The 21760-nt window shown below is 50.4% G+C and overlaps 5 protein-coding genes across 5 annotated transcripts; 3 read left to right on the top strand and 2 right to left on the bottom strand.

Annotated features, from left to right (window-relative positions):
* Positions 1-332: 332 nt before the first annotated feature.
* On the bottom strand, positions 333-2204 carry G6M90_00g084430 (uncharacterized protein; the record flags this gene model as incomplete). Its single annotated transcript, XM_014688172.1, has 1 exon — positions 333-2204. The coding sequence occupies one exon, from the start codon at positions 2202-2204 to the stop codon at positions 333-335; it is 1872 nt and encodes a 623-aa protein (XP_014543658.1).
* Positions 2205-4451: 2247 nt separating this feature from the next.
* G6M90_00g084420 (uncharacterized protein) lies at positions 4452-4940 on the top strand (the record flags this gene model as incomplete). Its single annotated transcript, XM_014688171.1, has 1 exon — positions 4452-4940. The coding sequence occupies one exon, from the start codon at positions 4452-4454 to the stop codon at positions 4938-4940; it is 489 nt and encodes a 162-aa protein (XP_014543657.1).
* A 4800-nt stretch (positions 4941-9740) lies between these two features.
* G6M90_00g084410 (uncharacterized protein) lies at positions 9741-10998 on the top strand (the record flags this gene model as incomplete). The annotated part of the gene is made up of 4 exons (XM_066131250.1): positions 9741-9962; positions 10026-10534; positions 10599-10648; positions 10706-10998. 4 exons carry the CDS (start codon positions 9741-9743, stop codon positions 10996-10998), a joined length of 1074 nt encoding a protein of 357 aa, XP_065987263.1.
* Positions 10999-13261: 2263 nt separating this feature from the next.
* Positions 13262-15938, bottom strand: G6M90_00g084400 (uncharacterized protein; the record flags this gene model as incomplete). Its single annotated transcript, XM_014688169.2, has 3 exons — positions 13262-14043; positions 14100-15865; positions 15928-15938. The coding sequence occupies 3 exons, from the start codon at positions 15936-15938 to the stop codon at positions 13262-13264; spliced, it is 2559 nt and encodes an 852-aa protein (XP_014543655.2).
* A 2269-nt stretch (positions 15939-18207) lies between these two features.
* Positions 18208-18852, top strand: G6M90_00g084390 (uncharacterized protein; the record flags this gene model as incomplete). The annotated part of the gene is made up of 1 exon (XM_014688168.1): positions 18208-18852. The coding sequence occupies one exon, from the start codon at positions 18208-18210 to the stop codon at positions 18850-18852; it is 645 nt and encodes a 214-aa protein (XP_014543654.1).
* Positions 18853-21760: the final 2908 nt, after the last annotated feature.

The raw sequence follows: 21760 nt of genomic DNA, 5'->3' as shown, positions 1-21760 counted from the left end.
GCAGTTCGGATGACCCGAGTCTCCCTCGTCTGCGCAGGTTACATACATAGGAAACGAGGCCAGGCCAGCTATGAAGTCGCGATGCCTCATCTCAAACGCGGATAGTTCCATACAGGTCTTTCTTTCTGTTCATGTATGCGATCATGCATGTCACCGCTGGCGTTGGGTCTGCAGTAGACAGCAGGGACTGTACCGGAAATTATTGGCCTTGACTACACTACCTACCATATCTGCTAATAATGACTGGCATCTCCATGGCGTTCGAGTTTTGATAACCTTAGGCTTACTAGTCATGACCTGCCTACATTCAATTGCCAGCTCCATCGCCAACATCATGGGCAATAACCAATTTCGCCGTTGGAGGCTTGCGGCAGTTTACCGCTTCCACGGTCACCACTGTTCATGATCACTTTACCAGTAGGGTCCGTGACCATCATGAAGACGGAAAATGCTCCTCCACCCTGGATATTCGCGACTCTTATGGGAATCCGCTTGCCAACGTCCTCGGCCTTGACATGGTATTCGAAATATTTCTTGCCAAAAACATCAAGGAAAGCATAGTCAACTTTTAAATCGGCATTCGTTTCAGAAAAGTCTGCAATTGCCTTGTTACCAACCCACAAAAAGGCCACATCATCCACCCACCACACGTCGAAACGGTAACTTCCTTCTCGACTGGGCACAAGATAACTGGTCCAAAACATCAAAAAGTATCCCCTTGGGCCTGTGTCGGCTGGGGGATAGATAGAGCCCACCCCTTCGACGTAGCCGCTATCCCAACCAATCTTATCAACTTGCCCTGTATACCGGGCATTGGGAGTGGCAGCGAGGACCATGTCAATACTGTGCGCTGGGAGCAGAGGCTGAGCCGAGGTGTAGGAAATATGCCCAGGGCCACTTCCCGGCTGGAATTTGTACAGATTCCACTGAGCACCGCTTTTCAAGTTGGTACACCGGCTGCTGGGCATGTCTGGTGTAAAGGCTCTCTTCACTGGAACATGCCGAAAGACGGAACCAAACTTGACGTCTTTGCAGTAAGCAATTTGGCCGTCGGACTCGCGCAGAACACCACCTTCGCCACAAGTGTTCATGACCGCTTGACCCGTGGGATCTGTGACACCAAAGCACAACGAATAGGGTCCCGCAGCTTGTACATTAATGACTCTGATGGGAACTGGCTTTCCTTGTTCGGCAGAATACGAAAAGCGTTTCTTGCCAAACGTGTCGATTGAAGCGTAGTCTACCTTCAAATCTGCGTTGGACTCTGAGAATTCGGACCTCGCGTGCTCCCCAACCCAGAGATAAGACACGTCATCGGTCCACCACATGTTGAACGTGTAGCTTCCTGTATGCTTGGGGACCAGGTAGCCAGTCCACGACATGAAGAAGTAATCTTGGGGAATCGGTTGGAGAACTTGGTTGGTTATCCATGCAACGCCGTTGCGCCAGCCGATACTGCCGACGGTGCCGCTCGTCGGCTGAACCGGTGTTCCGCCAAAGAGAGTATCGATATTGAACTGCGGGAGAAATGGCGCTGGTTCCGGGTAAGGAATTTGACCGAGACCGTTTCCTATCGACATGCGATACGCATCCCACTGCACGCCGGCCAATGGGTTCTCGCAAATGTCTTGGACGCAACTATTCCCAGCCACCCTCCAGCCCTTCGGACACTTGCCACGGCACTGTTTGGTAGTCGGTATGCACTCATCCCGAGCCGGGCACCACCACTTGCCGTCTGCGCAGCTGCAGCTCTCGGCGGCAGGCTTGCAGATGCCGCCCTCACATTCGTGGTAGTCGGGGTTGCCGGGGTAGGAGAATGTCACAGGCCCGACGACTGGATAACTCCTAGGCCCGCGCTGACGGAACAAGTAGGCGTCGTACTGCCCTGCAGGCAGGCATTGGTCAAAGTCTGCATCGGCAGTAACGCGGCCCTTGGATGCCGGTGCAGACGCCCAGCCCAAGTACTTGTCATCACCCCCCGTGTCAGGGCCCATTCCCTTCTCGAAAAGACCGATCCAGTTGCCGGATTGGGCATAATCGGTCGTGTATGTAAACTCTGGCGGCGCCGAGTCCCGTACATAGGCCAGCGTGCCTCTGGACTGCGGTGCTGCCAGAAGATTGATCTGTGCGACGGAAGAGCCAGCGCTCACTTCCTGGGAGAGTAGTCCCAAAAGGAAGACGGTTACCACTCCCAGGGACCTCATTGTGCTGAAACCTTGGAGAGTTGGAAGTGGTGGAATATTGGGGGGCTTGTCAGAATGTAGAAACATACGACACCTTCCGGCTGTGATGCAAAGGCGAAAGATATATGGAATATGCGGAGAGAGCACCAGTCTTTATGTCTCTCCTGTTCCGCAGTCCCGTTTGAAAAAAGCCTCGATGATGTGTGGTGTTGTCGGCATCCGTCGTGACCGGTTAACAGCCAAGCGGCATGAGACGGACTCGAGCGGCATGGCTTATGCCCGATCCATATTCGTCGCCAGGTCACCACGAGTCAGTTGTCTCGATGCATTCTGCATGTTATCTTATGATTTCTGATCGTCTTTTAAAGTCGAGACTCCTGGCTGACGTTATCACGGCAGGTATGTCTCAGTTGGCCGTCTCTTTATTCGCTGCTGTGTTCTCGAGTCAATGCTTGATATTCTGTTGTCCTACTTCACTACATCTACTAGTTGACATGCTCCACATATATCGTGTTGCCGTTCATCCTCCCTTTCCCCGGCTGTTTTACGTAACAGGCGTCCCCTGCCGCTGCCTACCCATGCACTATGCTTATCTTGCAGAAACAAATACCCGAAAAGGTACCCGTACTCGTTGTAGTTGTACTTGAGCTTAAATCCGATAGCTGGCAATTGTTCCAGCCCTCTCGGCCATCCACCCCGTCCCAAGCAGCCACAGTAGCGGATTCTCCCGTCTTCATGGATGTTTACGAACCGGCTCCGCGCTTGTGACGGGGGCAATGTGACTGGGCTTGGAACAAGTGGTTCAATTCAAGCTTTAATAAACAACTTGAAGGTATTAAAGGTCCTCAGTTTTCTAAGAGGCCTTGAGGGACCAAAGGTCTCTATAAATACAAGAGGCCGGTTGTGTTTAAGGTTTGAGGCAGCCCTCGCCTAGGGTCTGACCTCGTGACCTCGTGATACCTTCTTTGTACAAACCGCAAGAACATTGCCAGTCATAATAGCGTTTGGTATAATAAACCTGAAAAGAATTAAGGGATTCTCTCTAACTAAACAATAAATAGGCCTACATTCCGTCAGTACTAGGTAATGTTAGGTGCTTTCAACTAAGCCAAATTTCCCATGCCCCTAGATCTTCCTTCTATTACTGCTCAGTTAGCCTTGATCGCGGTGGGGACGCTTATAATTCCCGGCGAGCTGAAATTGCCGTGATCGGTTCCGTGGGGGAGTACACAAGCTGATGGAACCCAGTTCAACTTGACTTTGTAATCCGTTACAAGTGTAACAGAGACAAGTACAAATGGTTCAAAACTTGAGAGGACATTGCGCGGACACTATTTAACACGGTCCAGCGACAATACGTACGTGATCATGACTGTTACGATCCCAGCTCATCGGCTGTGCATGATACGGAGTTGATAGTCCGACCGACAGGACTGCAAAGAAGAATTATTAAAGGTAGTCGTCTTCACTCTGCGATGCCGTCCGCCATGACGCGGCTCACACGTACAGCCTATAAATCGCGTCGCAACAACAAGCCGCCGTTGATGATGGATTGCATTGCACCAGACCTGACTATGACACGAGTACCCCAGAATTTGCCGCGGCAAAACTTTTAATAGGAACAAGAACAACTACCTGGGTTGTTAAAAGTCATACGTTGTGGCTAGATGAAACCTCTACATTTATCCCATCATCGCACGAACGCGCGATAATGAAGTAATATTCATCTTAAATGAAACCCCTTGAAACAAAATACTCCTAGTCTCCGCTGCCCAAAGAGTATACAAGATAGATTATCCGTGGAGGATATACTTTGCCTAGTGCATGTGCATTCCACCGGCTCCACGTCAGTGCGCCTAGCATACATCCAACCGAATAGCCAAGAAGACACCGTCTGAATGGTGTCAAAGCGTTCCGTAGCCTTTTTCGAATAGAGCAGTTGCTAATGTTTCATGTGGTGGCCAAAGGCTCAACGGCACGTGGGAATCGTGGTGGCATTGCGCGTCAATGTACAACACGCAATCGATGGATGAGATGAGATGCCCCCTGCCAAAACAAGACATTCTGGTATAAATGTCTCTATGCCCGTCGGTAGTCTCTCAGTGTCTCGGCTAGACAAGACAAAAAAGCTTGTTTCGTTTCTACAACGGTCACGGTTGCCTCCTCACCACGCTCGCTACTTTTACCTTCACTCGCAGCCTTTTTTCCTCTGGCATATCTATTTAATTCCACAACAAAATTTACGCCGTTTTTTTACCAATATCCAAGATGAGATTTAACGTCAACTCTACTCTGCTTGCCGCCACTCTGGCTCTCTCCGCTGCTCAGACGGGCTTGGCTGCTCCCACGCCGCAGGACTTGAGCAGCATCCCCGTCATTGGACCTTTGCTCTCCGGAGCGACTGGCGCTGCAGCTGGTTCCGGTGCTAGCAATCCCTTGAGCGCCATCCCCGTCGTTGGACCTTTGCTCTCTGGAGCAAGTGGCAGTGCTAATACTACCGCGGCTACTACCGCCAACCCCTTGGCCGGCCTCTTGTCGAGCATTCCCGGACTCGGATCTTTGCTCGGCGGAGCGGGTGGCGCTACAGCTAGTTCCGGTGCTAGCAATCCCTTGAGCGCCATCCCCGTCGTTGGATCTTTACTCTCCGGAGCGACTGGCGCTGCAACTGGTTCTGGTGCTGGTAATCCCTTGGGCAGCCTTTTGTCGCTCGGCACTGGCCTCTTGGGTCGAAGCACTGACTCTTCTACTGCTGCGTAAACGACGGCAAGCTCTCGAGGAGTCGAGCTGCTTGTCATGGAGGCAAACTTTGCCAAGTTGGTCGTTTTCGTGACATCCACGACCCAGGGTGGTTTTCGGTTCGGGAATCAATGAGCTACACAGCTGTTACTGGGACAGTCCAGGGATATTTTCCTCGTTTGTACGACATAGTGTGGAGATTATTTAAATATTGACGCTTTTCATGACCTACTGCTCTTGTCCGTCTGTCCGTGTAATTACAATGATGCGACTTCAGACCTTCGGGTTAGAAAGTAGCTTGATGGTGGTTCTAGACTCTTTTTGTTTACAAGGTATCCAACAATGCAGACATATAGCAGCCACATAGTCTGCTCTGCAGTAACATGTCGATGAAAGCCGCACTTTCTCGCCACTAGTATCATCTCGACGCGCAAAACCAGTCGCGCTTGTACGCAAACAAGGTTGGGCACGGGTCCCTTGAAAGTTGACAATAATATCCGCAGCATGACGAAACTCGGTGGTGCAAATATGCAAGAAGAATGTACGCCACCATACATCTTGTTTAATTTTTATGATGGTCCAAATATCTTAATACGCCGTCCGTCCAGTGACCAACTGTATAATATTAATGGGAAAAGAGTTTACCCAGGTACGAGGGCCGTTCAAGTTTAGCTCCCGGGTAGGTGATAGGCGCATGGAGCGAATCAGAACACGGAAGCGCCGACTGTAAACATGAATTACAAGAGCCTTAATGAGCAAATATTTCGTCTCGATGATGACTCCGTGGCCTCAAGCTTCGTTGAAAGCCCTGAAAAGCCGGAAAATTGATTCTTTTCATGCCCTGTTGAAACCCCGGAAGATGCTGCTGTGACTTTCAACCAATCCCTAATTTGAGCCTTGGAAAAAGCAACCATCGTGACCAACAACCTTCAATTATCGCCTTTTTGGTTCAACAAAACTGGGCGAGTAGATTTATTATGTCTCGGACTTCTGCACACCCCGCTGACAATAACCTGTGGTCATGTGGCAGAGGACTACTCCATACGACCCATTGGTGACGATTTGCCGATAATAAATTTGGATCGGCCTAGCTGTGCTTTTACGCCGCTCCGCGGATGTAGATGGAAGAACCAGACTTTATCAAGTCGGAGCCGTAAGGCTTTTACAAGTATTGCTCCCACGCTGCGAACGTCGCTCGCAAACTCCCAGATGACGACATTTATCATCACCACAACCACGTTCTTATGCGCTCCTCCAAGATGGCAGGTCAAGGCAGGCCGCAAAGTTTTCACCGGTGCTCGAAGCCGAGTTTCACTACAGCGGCAGTAGCACTCGGCCTGTTCACCGACCTCTTCTTTTTCGGCATTATGGTGCCAGTGCTACCGTTCATGCTGCGGGATCGCCTTTCCATCCCAGGCTCCCAGATCCAATCTTTTACGTCTAGCTTAATTGCAGCATATGCAGGACCATCTGTTTTGTTTTCCCTCCCGGCTGGCTGGGTTACAGACAAGCTTGGGTCCAGACAGCCAACGTTTGTGGCCGGTTTATTAATGCAGAACATCATTCGGGCAGAGAGACACCATTGTAATAATAGCAAGATTCGTGCAAGGCTTGGCTGCTGCGGTAGTCCGGACCGCTGGTCTTGCCATGGTTAAAGATTCCACCCATCCTAGAAATACGGGCAAGGTCATTGGAATGTCGTGTCATGGCTAAAGACTCGACGTACTTCTCAGGACAATGCAAGCTGATATTTCAAGATCTTCGCCATAATTTCTATCGGCAAGGTTGGACATTAATTGTTGGAGACATCCTCCATGGCAGACGCGGTATACAGAGAGTCTTTGGATTGGCAATAAGAATCCTTTCGCTCCAAGTCGCCATCCGGTTACCAGTACTCGACAAGAAAATAGTCGCTTGTTATGATGCGGGAAGCGCTATCGACCCAACGCCAGCACCATTGAACGAAAGAGAACCGCGGGAAGACGATCCTTTGCTCCATAACACGAATAGTCAAGGGTACAATATACAGGGACAAGATTGGCAATCTGGGGCGAACCTTGCCAATCTTGTACTGCTTTCGCGAACTAGGATTCTCGGTAGCATTTGTCCTGACCTTGGTTCAGGCTCTGCTAAGGGACATCTTTGATGCAACCGTTCGACGGAAGCACAGGCTCCTTTCCATTTCTCCGCGCAGATTGTTGGGTTTCTTGTTTGCACACTCCTCATGCCACCGATATTGCTCGGCCACAACGTCTGTCATCTCGCTCGTATTCATTGGACAGAACCTGACAAGGAGGGCAGAATTACAGGCTTAATTTCAAGGACACATGTCTTGTTTTGAAAGTCACATGGCACATATTTTCTTTGCCTAAAAGAAGGCTTAATAGACTTTGGCCGATATTTGCCTTCGTTCTGATACATGGAGCAATACGCCGGGGACATGGCTCTTCCCAAGTCGAGGCTTTTTCTTGTTTTACGCATATCATTGATAGTATGAAGAGCGTGTCGATTCCAAAACGGAATAAGAGTGGCGTTTAAATCTTTAGCCTCTTCACACGTCTGGAGATGAATTTGTAACTACTTCATGTATCGACTTTCCCCTTTGTTACAGCATGTTTGGACACAGGATGCTCGTTTCTGATACGGCAGCGAGCTTTTTCAAGGACAAAGATATTACTAGGGCTGGGGATTAGCTACCAGTTGGGGTTGGTTTGTTAACTTTGACTTGCCATCAGCAACTGCACCTACGAAATCTCCAATTTTATACGGAACCGCCAGCTCACTGAGATGATGAAGTCCGTGCATTTTGATAATGATGGGGTGTGTACGAGTCACCAGGCGCATTTTGCAGAAGATGTAGATCTTACTGCATAGCCATTTTGCTTGATCGCCGCTGACAGGGATGGCCTGGATCGGACCCCTGCGGCCCAAACTCGAATGCAAGAGGTGTATTTCCCCGTTAAGGCAGAATATGTTGTAGCCAATAGCAGCAGTATCCCGCCGGATCAGTTTCCCAGCCCCTGTGTTTGTCATTGACGTCACTGAGTAATAGTTATGCACCTGGCCAGATTAAGATATATCGAAAACCAAGACCCGCCACAGAGCCTCAGGTCCAGCTATGCAACTAGGCAATGGCATGACGGGTTCTAGACAAATGCCTTCAGCAGAAGAAGTTTCCGATCAGACGGGAGTCGGCTGAGAGAATATCAAGGCCTTCACATAAAATTATGGAGCACAAGCCCGACAAGACATACACTTCCAGTTTGACTAAGAATCGTGTCCTGTGGTATCAGAAACGGAGTGCGAGTCAGTACCAAAAGTGGAGGCCACAGCTTCGGATCATTTGGTTTTGGAGGTGAGGATGGACACTTGGTTATTGCCTTGGACGACCTGAGGGCCGGCACGATACAGAAAGATGATACAGGCAGAATCCAACCTGGTGTTCGGCTGGCACATGTTTCCACCGAGCGATACAGCCTGGAGGAAAGGACAATACCTCTTGATACTTGCCCCGGTACATGTTTCGTGATGCCGAAGTCCCAAAATGTGTGCAGCTAATTAACGCAGTGTTGGCAATGGGCATTGCAGGGTTCACTCTACTTGGTGGACATGGCATGGCGGCGAGGGCTTATGGCCTCACGCTGGATTAGTGAATAGGCGCGAGCGTTATACTGGCAAATGGAACGGGCGTACACCGTTGCGCAAATGAGAATGCCGATCTATTTAGAGATGGCATCATGAATTCATAGGCGGATGGGGACTTGGGAATGCATCCAGACTATATCGACACTCAATTAGATGTAGACACGGCACAGAAACTATACTGGGGTAAGAACATACGGAGCGTTAAGGCGGACTTGGACCCCAGACGGGCCTTTTTCATTCGGGAGCCATCAACCTTGACGCTGGAAAAGGGGAACCGTCAAACGGAGCTCTTCGGCCCTGCAAGGCCGATCAGATGTGGGCGATCATGGCACCAGTCTGGTTCTAAACAACCTTGTCTGATGTGCTTATACAAACAAACATCTGACTTACACCTTGCGTCTGAATGCAATCATATCTCTGCGACTGGTCAGAACCAAGACCTGGCGAGTGTACCGTGATAAATGTAAATGTCGTGATTGTGGCCGTCACGGGCCCGTTCTGACCCGGTCACAGAGACAGACGCAAGAAGTAGTGTCTGGTGGAGTATTCCTGTCGCAAGAGCATGCCTTTTCCCGTAAAGACTCAGATGATTCTGCATTATAGCAGCTGGCACACCCTTCCAATTGGTAAACTCGGCCGACTGAGGTTGGCGCCTAGGCGTAGCTTGATTTCCAAACAACCACGAGACAGTGGCAGCATTCTCCCTCAACAGCCTCGACTGGCGGCAATGCCAGCGGAATAGCTGGAGAATACCAAACATCTTGCAGCAACGTACGGTGCCCAGCGCATTGATGGCTCTTGCTAGTGCGGCGGATCTGAAACGACCACACGAGCAAGAGCAAGGAGTCTCCCCAGCGGAACGGCCGATGTTGTATGTACACGCCGAAACATGAAATGGATCCACGGCTTCAAAAGCAGGCCGGCGTCTTTTCAGGCGCAGAAACTTGCCCTGCGTTGCGTTTGTAAATGCCGCCGAGGTGCGAGTCATGATGGAGGATTCGGGGGCAGTATCACGCCGAGCCGCAAGATTGAAATACAGAACCTGCCAGCAGCCCATGTCCAGAAGATGTCATGTTTGTTGAGCCTCATTTCGCCGTGTGACAATTCAAATTCCTCTATCAGACGTCAGAGACCTTCTCGCTTTTGCTGCTAGCGGCTGGACGCAATTCAAGGAAAATGGGCGACCCTCGGATTGATGAGGCCATTGCCGCTGGCGATGTTCCCCCGGACGTGCCTATCCATTTGCTCAGAGAATCGCGGGACACATCGGCCATTGCGGGCATTGTCGTCGTCCTCGTCCTGACAACGTTGGTCGTCGTGCTGAGACTCTATTCGCGCAAGTACATTACAAAAAAGGGCGCATTGGGCATCGACGATGGAATAGCACTCGCGTCGCTGGTAAGCTGCCCTTGAGATTGGCACTGCTCGACCTCGGCTGCTAACACAAGCTGCCTCTAAAAGCTGGTCTTTATTCCCTTTACAGCGCTATGCATAGAACTCCTTGTGCTAGGCGCCGGACGAAACTTCCTCTTTGAGTGGTTTATCATGACGGCAGAAGACGATTATAAAGTACAGCTCATAGATTCCATTACGCACTTGGTGTATAGCACGACGCTGGTGCTTTGCCGAGTGTCGGGGCTGGCATTTTACTACCGCATTTGCCGCATGAATCCAAAGTTTCTCCTAGCTATTAAAATCATCTTTGTGGTTATAATACTGGGATACGTGGCGCAGCTCTGTCTCATCATCTTTCATTGCCAACCTATAACTTTATTGTGGGCGCCTTGGAACAAAGACGACAACGCCAAATATTATTGCATGTATTGGTATGAGACATACTCTATCATTTCCAGCATTTCTCTTTTCTGCGACTTGCTACTTTTTGGCATTCCGGCTATAATGCTCAAGGGCTTGGAGCTGCAACGGAAGCAAAAGCTTCAGCTAGCTTATACTCTGTTTCCCGGCATACTGTAAGTACTCCAAACATGATAGCATATAGGGACATGATGGACATTCTCTGACGACATGTTGCAGCGTGATTGGCATCTCTGCCGGGCGGATTGTTCTAGTCACCAAGTATGGTTGTAAGTACGGCTCTTCCTCGTTGGACTGGATGGTCTACTGACGCACTAGGTGTAAAGACGAGACGGATGAGACTTTTGAGTATGCCTTCCTCAACCTGCTTTGTGTCGAGGTTGCCGAGGTCGGCGCCACAATTATTGCCGTGTCAATCCCGGGAGTCAAGCCGCTGGTGGACAAATATATACTGCTCAAAGACAGGGATTCGACCTCGAGCAATTCAAAATCGAGGGGAACAAGCATATCTTCCACGGAGGAAATAAAACAGCATCGAGGCCATGTGGACATTATGGAGTTTTCGGAGGAAAAGTTCGGAAGGTGGTCCCGTCGTCAGACTGAGGGGGGAACGGCATGAGATTCCCAAGTTGTCAGTCCGGTCGGGGTGTATATAATAGCCAGTGCCGGTAGCTGGCGTCTAATATTTTAATACAACGTAGAAATTCTCTCTGGTTCTAGGCAGATTTATCAAGGATCAGTCGTGTATGATTGAGACTGTACCTAGTCGCTCTGTGATGTATCGTTGACGTTTATTAGCCACCATACGATAGAGCTAATGATGCCCCTTTCTTCTAACAAACTTTAACCGTAAATGATTTTACTACTACGATATAAAAGTCGTAATGGATTGCTGACTTATCAGAGGGGCTTGATATCAAGACCCGGGTGTCGCATACTCGGCCCGTTTCAAGTTTATCTCACATCACCAGCCCAAGAGTTCTATGGTCGATACGTGCCCGTTACAGCCTCATTAATAGTGTAGTCACCAAGTACGTTCCTACGAACGGGTATCAAATGAAATAGGTAATAAACGATAAATCAAGCCCCAAGCACAAATAGCTTGTATTCGTTAATAGTAGCACCCAATGCGCAATACGGGACAGCAGTATGAAAACTACCTTGAGTCCTTGACACAGCAGTGTTCGAAAAGTACTACATATCTTGAGTTTCTAGAGTTTACAAGAGGGGACAACAGTCATAAAGATTTTATAAAGCTTACCGAATCATGAGTCTCATAACGTGACTGGCCACAACGATTGCCAAATCAAATGATTGTAGAACCTACACATTTTACTAAAAATACCAAATAGAAAATAATTAATGGCTTGCAGTAGCCAGTATCACTTAAGAAATCTTGGTCAGTGCATGTGACAAGGTTTAAATAGAAGTCTTGGAGCAAACGACTCAATTTCAAAATGATTTTAAAGGGTGTCAAAAGCGCTTGGTTTTTCAAGAGAAAGAAAGAGATCAGTGACTATTATATACATAAGGGGAACGTCTGTACCTAAGGCTCTTGCGTGGTCATGTGTTTCTGTGTAACCTCCAAGTTCTCTGTCGGTGAGGCCCAATAAGGGGGCCTCCAAGCTGGGCCATTTCCGTGCAACAGCGTAGGCTGTGTGCGGGCTTACCTGCAATAACTTGTAACCGGATACTTGTGCGACTTGCCCACGGAGATGTCTTGCTCCCCCACGCCCATTTTGCCCTGAGTCCAGTAGGCTCGACAGGACCCAGGTATCGGGCGTGATGTCGATCACAAACTGTGACGAGGACTCAACAGGGCTCGGAACATAAAGGGTTTAAATTTAGGGATAATATCAAAGAGTGTCAAAGGTCCTTGGTGTTTTAAGAAGAACAAAGGGAGCAGTGACTACTTTATACACAAGGGAACGCATACGCCTAGGCCTCTTGCGCGGGCATGTGTTTAATCTATGTAACCAATCAGTCCTTTGTCGGTGAAGCCCCTTTATTAGGTTTCACAATCCGTTGGGCCTTTTCCGAGTAACACAACCCCGAAACGGGAGAGTAGCTCAGAAAAGCCGGCCCGCTTCTTTGGACAGAGATGCCAGCGTTAGGGGTACACTGCGGCTGACGACTGGCATGAGATGATTGGCAAGTAGCCCGTCTGACTGCTTTGCCAATATCAACTCTGCGGCCGGATGCAGATGTCACGGATGCCGACGCCGGACCGGACGCTTGGAGCGATGTGAGATATTCCTCGCTCTACTCGCACGACTGAGCTCCGTATTCGGCGTCGACTACATTGATTTCCCGGTCTGAGACGGACTTGTCGTTCTGGTCTATACGGGTCTTGAAGGAGCAGCCCCCGACCGATTCAAGTGCGGATGGCATGCATGTGGCCGGCTTACACGTCAGACCGGCCATGGTTGAATATTATACACGGCCGAGTCTTCGGTCGGATTAGCCATAACCCTAGCACTGTCACGACACAAGACACAGGGCCTCAGAGAGTTTAAGAGTCTCGCGCCCCAGGAACAATTGGCCTTGTTGAAAAAGCAGTCTCAAGTACAAGGCATGCCCGAAGCCGTCCGTAACGGACCAGTCAACAAGTCGACGTGAGTATGCCACAGAAAAACCAACGACGTAAATGTCTATCATCAAGTACAGTTTAAAGATCCCCCGAGAAGCAGAAGGAAAGTAAAGACATGGCAAATCTACAAAGTCTAAACGCTCAAAGGACCGCAAGTCCCGCCTCTCCAACTCCCTGAATGCATGTTACCTCCCGGTTCATCCCGTATCCCACACAATACCGCTACGCGATCTAATCTTAGCTTCACAATCTCGTAGCAAGTAACCCAGCTACGCGATCGACTCATCCCATCTCATCTCGTGTGCAGTGGCGCTTTCGGCATCCCCGCAGTGTGCATGAGATGATCGATCGTAATGCGCTGCTGAGCCGTATAAGTCGGCGAAGACGGTGTCCGGACTTCCGGCCGAAGCACCAAGCCCGGCCACGTCTCGCGGATCCGCCCAAAACTGTGTCTCAGATGCGTACTACTACTACCGCCTTCGGGCTTGCGCCCAACGTCCTGCCCCCCGGTCGAAAGGGCCAGAGCTTCCGGCTGCTTCGGCGTGAAGATTGCCGTCGTGGTGTTTGCGCAGGACGGCCGGGACTCGGCTGCTGCTGCTGCTGCTGCTGCAGATGTGTCCGGCGGCGCCTGGCTCTTCGACGACAACGAGGGGGTTTGCTTTTCCGCAGCGCCTTCGCCGTAGGCTAATGCTAGTCTTGCTAGGCCAGCCTGCTGCGTGGAAGAACGTGTTTGGCTCGGCTCGTTTGCACGGCCGTCGACTATCATGTCGCCTGGCAAGTCCCACGAATCCTCCTCGCAGGTGCCTGTGCCCATCCTGGCCACCGGGGGCTTATGCCGATCCTGGCAGCTCGCGATGTTGGTCTCCGTGGAGGCATCTTTCTCGTCATCGCTAGGGTCGAGGGACCACTCGTCTGTGCTGTAGCCGTCGTCGTCTAAATCGCTGCCAGACTCGGAACGCGGAGCGCCATTAAAGTATGCGTCGATTTGGGGGATGGGATGGTTTTCATCTCGCACGGCTGGCACGCTGGGTGTCGAGTCGACCGCCGTTTCGGTTTGCCTATCGGCTCTCGTCGCTGTCTATGCGGTTAATGCGTCTTCTCTTTGGTGGGAGTACGAACAAGGCACGCACCATCATCTTCCGAGCCGTTGGCCTGGCCACGGTCCTTTCTGTCTTTGAGAAACTCGGTCACGGTCTTGAGATAGGGAATACTCGCGTCTTCGGAATCAAACACCTGCAGGTCGGCGGCCATCGCCCACCCATAGCTGGCGTTCTGTGGGAACAGAGAGTTGTCAAAATAGATGACTGGGTACTCTCTTTCGTCTTCTCGTTTCCCGCCGTCTTCGTACCCCGGGCTCCAAATATAGTCCCCAGTCGAGGGATCAGTGGCATGGGATTTTCGCCGTCCCTCTTCCAGTAGATTTGTCGCCAGGATACTGCCCGGAATTCCGACCGGCTCGAAAGACCCAATCGGCAGTACAATCACGGCATAATTTCTGTCATCTCTGTGCCAGGTCAGGCAGTATATCTCGCCCACTTTGGGATTTGTAATCAAAGTCTCCCAGTGTCTCGTCCCGAGGGTATGGCTTGATACGCACTGACGAGATGATCGCCTGGCTGGGGGAATCAGCGACCGAAGAGGCGCTCTCGTCGGTGTGCTATATGTCTTGTTGACAGCATCATCATCACCGTTGGATCGATTTGTCCCTCTCGCTGCCGCCTTCTTCTTTTGCCTGGAGCGCCATGTTTTTGCCTTGAAATGCGGGTAGATGGCATCGTTGTACTCCTTGGCTAGATCCTGGGTGCAGTCCAGGACCCGGACGCCAAACATTTCAACCATGACTTCATCTGGCTCGGACTCGTACATCTCGTGTTTCCTCAAGTGTCGTCTTGCCCCGTTGAGAGGAATGTTTTTCATGAATTGGTCGTGAACTTGACAGTAGAAGATGTAAAATCGGTCGCTCTCGGGTGGATACTCGAGGACCATGCAGTATGACACCACTTCACCATTGTGATATAAGTTGCGGAAGTCGACGGTGCCATTGTCGCTGATCCACGGATCCTCTGTCCAGTTCGAGGCCAAGGTCGCCGTGAATGGTCTGTCCACGTCCAGCAGTCTGGCGTTTGCCGTATTTCTCCTTTTCGCCACCTTGTCTCCCGAGGCCGCCTGGCTCACTCTATGTTTGCGCTTTCTCTCCCGTCGTTCCGATGCCAGGTCCTTTGGCCTTTCTTCATGCGCTCTAATACTGCTGGTGTCAACAACAATGGAACTTCCACGGCGTCCGTGGCGTCGGGGGGTTTCTGCTGCCGGCACATTCGCGTCGTCTGACATACCGGAAGACTGCTCCTCATGCCCGACATGGCCAGTGCTATTGCTAACAGAGGCCTGATTAGCTGCAGAGGCGTCCATTGTAAGGACATCAGGCGATGAGCTCGCTCCGGCCTGGGGTAGCTTTGCCCGCAAATTGGCCACAATCTTCTCAAGCTGTGCGACTTCGGCATAGCCCTGTCGCCTCTCTCTCTCCAGTCCTGCTGCGTATTCTTCCTCTTGCTGGACAACTTGATTATAGTCTTGAAACAGGGCACGTTGTTGCGAGACCAGCTCGGCTAGCTGCTTGACAAGTTTTTGTGTCTCATAGTCAGCTGTATCTTGGTCGTCCCGACCATTCCGATTGGCCATGGGAACTTGGAGCTTGGCGCGAACAGCTGTAATTTCTTCTGTGATTTGTTGTAGCTTACTATTAAAGGTCGCCATTGGAGACTCAAACGATTCCCTGAGTTGACGTGCTTTATAAAGGCGTTGAATATGAGCATAACACTCCTTCCTGTTATTGGCCTGTTCCCGACACTCGGCCTCTAGGAGAGGGGAAGGCAGCCCCCTAAGGATAGACAATGCCCTGCAATTAGAAATGTTTGACCCAATAGTCTTGTGACTGAGATGTAAGCTATTCTCACTTACTGGCTGTCCATCCTGGAGGTTCTACGCCTGCTTATTAGGGTTAGATATGCGCGCCCTTGTGACAAATCTCGTGCCGTTGAGTGGCGGGAATGTCGCAAAACACGGGACACGAAAGTGAGAGATTGGCGCCGAAAACTCTTTGGCGGTCTATATATTTACACGAGACGAACAATATTGTTGTCGAGGAAAAAGTACGTACGAGTGTCTACCTCGCCGGGGAGGCTGCGGGGGGAGCATTATTATAATCACCACGGCCGCACAACGGCGAGGGATCGGATGAATAACAGCTTGGCTAAAGCTCTGACCAGCTCCCAGGGCGATTCCTACCGTTGACCTGACCGTACGCCGTCATACAGCCTCAACTTGTCTGTAGAACAATTTCAAATTAAGCTAATTTCAACATCTAGGCCATGCGTGTTGACCCTTGTTAAGCGACCCGGTCCAGAGACAGCGTACCGTCAGCTGTCAGATGGCTAGACGAGCTTCGATACCGGGATATTCACTACATGTACGGAGTAACGGGTAGGGAGTGCTTGGGTAGCAACCAGCACTGCACGTCTGCAGCCATACGTAGCACGATGCAGTTGGTTCCGTCTTGAGGAAACCCTGCCCAAATGACTGGCGGTTGCGCCCCGAAATAGACTGACAAATTCGCAGCAAGGCCCAGTCACCGGCCGTGGCCCCCAACCATTCCAGTTTGCAGACGCTGCGACTCCTGTGTGCTGGCATAATGCCGTCAAATGCCGTCAATGTGCCCTCGTCGCGCGTCGCGAGCGTTGTCCCTGTCGGGCCCCGTCACCCACGCTATTTTTGACCAACCCCTCCAGCCCAGACAAAGGGAGACGCGAGGAAATCAATATTTGAAGCCCGTGTTGATCAGCGGCACCCTCCCCGTGTCACACACCAGGCAAAACAAGTACGGACGTTGGCCATCCGGTGCCATTGTGGTACGAAAAGGCACCCTATATCCACAGCTACGAGGTCATTGGACCAAAGCCCGAGCCACAAGACGGAAAAAGAAAACAAAGAGAGACCGCCTGCAAGCGGAAAGGGGGCAAGTCCTCCGAGGGTTAAGTTAGCCCTCTCATCTTGTGTTTGTTCCCATCGTCCGACAACAGTGAACAGACATGGACGTACGGCAGTACATGGCAAACAAGTCATGAATTCATCTTATCGCACAAACAAGTCAAGCTCTCGCCAAGGCGGCTATTGTGCCCCCTGTCATGGCAACGGGGACTAGGATCGCACTCCCGCTCGTTGAGTCAATGTCTAAAGTGACATGGCCGAAACATTTGGTGGATCGGGTTGTTGTCTCTTTATTCTCCCCTCTAAGGGACCTCAAGGATCGCGCATCCATCATCTGCAATGCACAAAAAACATGAACGATTATGAGTACCGAATTTGAAATGCAACCAAGAACGTTTTATTCAGATGCCATAGTGAATGTATATAGTCTAGCCTTGTGCCCAACACCAAGCATTGCCGTCATATCTTTTTGGTAACTACATGTGGACCTCATGCCGACGAACAACGAATTCAATTAATAAGTCTTGCCCAACCTATTCAAAAATTGTGTATCGAGGGGCATGCGGCGTGCAGGTCAGCATCTAATTGGATTAAATGATGGCTCTGCAAGTCCTGTAATAATCCGGCTAAAGCAATTGGTGGTTATTATTGTCCAATTCAGACGGTAACTGGTAGATGGCTGAGCACAGCCTCTTGACATAAGACGGCATCCACAACTTGTATACGTTTTTAGTAAATTAATATACCGTCTATTTCTTCTTTACCGTCTAATTTTATAAAAAAGTATTCGCGAATTAGATAGTAGTAATACGTCAAGTTGTATTATTATTGTTAACCACGGTATAATAGTTATAAATACGTATTAACTAATAATTATATAAGATAAAATAAGTTAAAGATCTATTAGTAGACTTTATTTTAGCTTTAAGAATATTTAGTCTACACCAATAAAATCACCCATAAATGGTGAGAGCTTAGCGAGCTAGTGTTCGCTAAATGCATTACGCCTAAAGCCAAGGCAGTAATCTGGTTTGGGGCGAGTCCTACGCTCTAGTTAACGGTCGAGGTACTCGGTGCCGTATTACCGTTGACATTACACCTGCCCGGTGCATTATAGCGTCAAGCCACAGCCATGGATGCGGGCGGTTCACGTGACGCCCACTAATCTTCTCGCCAGAACGCGACACAACGGCCTCTCGTAAACCTGTACGTCCATGTCAATACACAACGCCCTCACAACTCTCCCAGGACACCATGTTCCGGAGTCAAAGTCCGCTGAAACTGCGGGCATCTTTCAACCGGCTTCGAAGATGCTCTTGCCGCCGAAAACTCCTCTTTCGTCTACTTTGGCCATCTCCGTGGCACTTCCAAGTGCCTGTGCAGCTGTCTCTGACGGAGCTCCAGAACACCGGAGACCAAATGTCTTCATCTCGACAGCCGGACATGCTCCAACTCTCTTATATACCTCTATTTCGAGTACGAGACACGCCTCTGCGCTCCCTATATCGACTCTACGAGGACCTCTGCTCTAAGAACATTATCATGATGAGCTACGAATGCGACTACTACTTCTATCATGCTGAGGCACGTTGGCAGCTATCTCGTATCCCTGATCCTATGGACCCGGACCCTACGAGGTACGCATTACTGGCTAGCTTCGCCGAAGCCCTCGTCTCTACATTCAATTGGAGGCTGAAGCTTGGGTTGCAGCGTGATGGCACCCAGATTGAGGGCCAGGATCCAATGAAGGTTCCGCTCGAAACAGCACCTCAATGGGCAAGCAAAGTACATCCTCTAGCAGAGAAGCTGGATTTGCGGCCCCTTGATGAGGATAGTTCTGATACAATATTTCTGAAGAGAAATATTCTGGCATCGACGGGCTATTTATTCTGTGTGTGATGGACGCGTGGGTAATGCTATATGCTTCCGGTGAGTCGGCCGGCAGCGAGCACTCGACGACGGGAGGTTGGTTTGCGCTCCTCGTCAGAGCTCCTTCACATGTCCCTCTAATGCTTCCAATGGCACGATATGCGCCGCTGCCTGATGTGCTGACCGGTCTCTCGCGCCGTACGGTGGCTCGCAACCATGCCCACAGCCACCATCATTCCTTGCAATCAGTCAAGGCCTGCCGGCCCTGGGCTGCACCAAGGGAAGATGGTTTGCGTTGCTGCCTGCAAAGCGGGCGGACGTCGTCGTGGCTGTCGGTTAAAGCCTTGATGGCGTGCAGCACTGAGGGTATTGGTGGTTGTTTCCCGCTGGCCAAACCCTCTTGGCCACGCCTATACCACTAAGATCAGTGACATGGATGTTATCGGATTGTGGGCAATCCGGATTGGACTGGAGTAGACGGAAAATTAGTCAGACTGGATTTAACTCGTCGAAATATTTGGATAGATTGGATTTAGGCGCCTAACCCCTGGAGCTCCAATCGTCTTGCCCGGTAAGGCAGTCAACTTAGCGAACATCTGGGCACTGGCCTAATTTGCCAGGCTCGTCCGGCAGGGGCCTGCCACTACTGACCACGCCTGTGTAAGGCCAGGGGTTCTCCCAGGCACCCACGCATCAATTGATCATTGATGTTCAATGTCGCCCCGCACCGGGGAGCGCGGCGCGAGCCGTTTATACCAACGGCCGATCAAGATTTCGGGATCCAAACCCTAACCGTAATAAACCAACGGTTAAATCTTGGGAAACCCATGCCAGCAAATCATCTCTAAACTTAGATATCTCGCCTTGGTCATCGACTATCAGTCGTTCGATCAACGACTCAAGACTCAACGTTCCTCTGTTTGGACGGGTTAGGCCCAACGCTCTTGACGAGTCACGACAAACTTAATCGTACCTGGTTCACTCGCGATGTTGTCGCACATCCCCAACCGCGCGTCTCAGCTTGCGGCCCTTGCTCAATCGACGCAGGGCAGCTGCAGTTCAGTGCCATTTGATAGGCACGCTCGGTTCATACAATCAAGTTGACTGCTTGATGCAACCGGCCGCCGAGCCCTTGGTAAGTGGCACACGCTATTAAATTCTACGCGAACCTGGTTGTCGCTGGGCGGTTGTCGAGCAACCCTGGCGCGCACTGGGTGCGTCTACAGGAGGTATTTACCCTTGACCTACACACCACTTACTTGCCAGGCGGCATTCTATTCCGGCAATTCGTCATAATTCGTTTCAGCTGAGATTTGAGTACCCTACAAATGTGACAAGGGAAGAGGGCAAAGAACGCAATTTACGCGTCTGTACGTAACTGTGAGGACCATAAAGGGAGGGCCAAAAGGACATATTTATAAGCCGGATATCAATATTCGATCAAGTTTACTATTGCCGGATTTCTCTTGCCTCCCTGGCCGAAAAGTCAAACGCGCCAACCACCGTGCTAGTACCGATAGTGTCTCGATTATTCAGCCAGCAGAGCGATTTTGAGTGTCTCAACAGACGAACTGAGTTAGCCACCTCTACTCGGACGGCTACTTTGGAAAATTGCGCAAACTACATCGTCCTTGGTTAACAGAGGGCCGTTACATATCGAAACCACCACCCACGTTAGGAAATTTGACACGCAAGACGTCAAGAAGCAACGTTACTAGTATTTAAAAGAGCGTGCTAAACAAGCTGTGAAAACAGAAAAAATATGAAACTCCAATCATAACCCTAACTCGATGTCGCCGACGCCGTCTTCAACCAATGACGTGAGCCATATCTCGCCTTCTAGGTATGTTGGCGCTAAAGAACATGAACCAGGGCGAAAAACAAACAAAAGGGGGTGCAACATGGAAACAAGGCAGAAGGTATTGCTGAATCGAAATGGCTTGTCATTTCCAGCGTGACAATGCCGATGATGAAGCTGATGGCTAGCCACGTGCCGGCTTTGGTATAGGAATAGGCGAACTGTTGTACCATTGTCTTTTGCTGCCAATCTCGCACCAGCCAAGACCAATCTCGTCCTGGCTGGTGCAAGATTAGCCATGTGTGGTTGTAGTCATTCATATTGAGGCCTCGCATGTCCGATGCCCTTCCTCAGCAGTTGCGAGGAATATCGTCCGTAGAGACGGGGCAGTCCATGCATTGCGGGTGAGAGCAGTTGAGGCAGGAGGGCGTGGTGTTGTAGAGGAATACCCCTGTGCCGCAGTAGCAGCATCTCCAGGAGTACTGAACGTCGTATTGAACCCGGCCCGTCATGATGATTGTTTACGGAGGGTGGTTGGGAGAATTGATTTCAGAAGACCTTGAAGAGTTGTGTAGGACTGTTGGCAGTTGCCTTGTCTGAGTTGCTAGTGATCTGGTTGTGATCATGAAACGAAATTCCAAGGACGGCATCGCAACTTTATACGAAAAAAAGGGATTATAATATCTTCGGTCACTGGATGTCCACTACAGCACGCCTCGCGCAACAAGACAAAATATAATGAGGCTGCCATGGAAGCAAGTTACAGAGCACGCACTCTGCGTTTGGTGTAAGGGGCAACTGCTAAGGGAAAGCACCATGGTGTTCAAGCATCCAATAGAAACCTTGTGGTACGGTGCAGTGATCGCCCGGTAACACGTTAAAATCACCGAAACTAGTTGTGGGAAAGGGAAATGGCTCAATGGGGCAAGGGAAACAACAGATGATATCGCCCTCGCACAACTGGTTGGATGTTATGGATTGTGACAACACACTTGCCAAGTCATATTACATTACACAGCCTTCGACCGGTTCGATGCAAAACGCCTTGAAATGGGAAAGCAATGTGTTCTCGTGATGCCTCGGTACGCATAGGAGCGTTATCGCACTGGTTGTGAGCGTGAGGCCCGGTGGGTTAGACTA

The sequence above is a fragment of the Metarhizium brunneum genome, chromosome 5 (genome assembly GCF_013426205.1).
Source record: "Metarhizium brunneum chromosome 5, complete sequence".
Taxonomy (NCBI): Eukaryota; Fungi; Ascomycota; class Sordariomycetes; order Hypocreales; family Clavicipitaceae; genus Metarhizium; species Metarhizium brunneum.
Note: the sequence above shows the minus strand (reverse complement) of the source record. Positions and strands in the feature narration are given on the sequence as shown.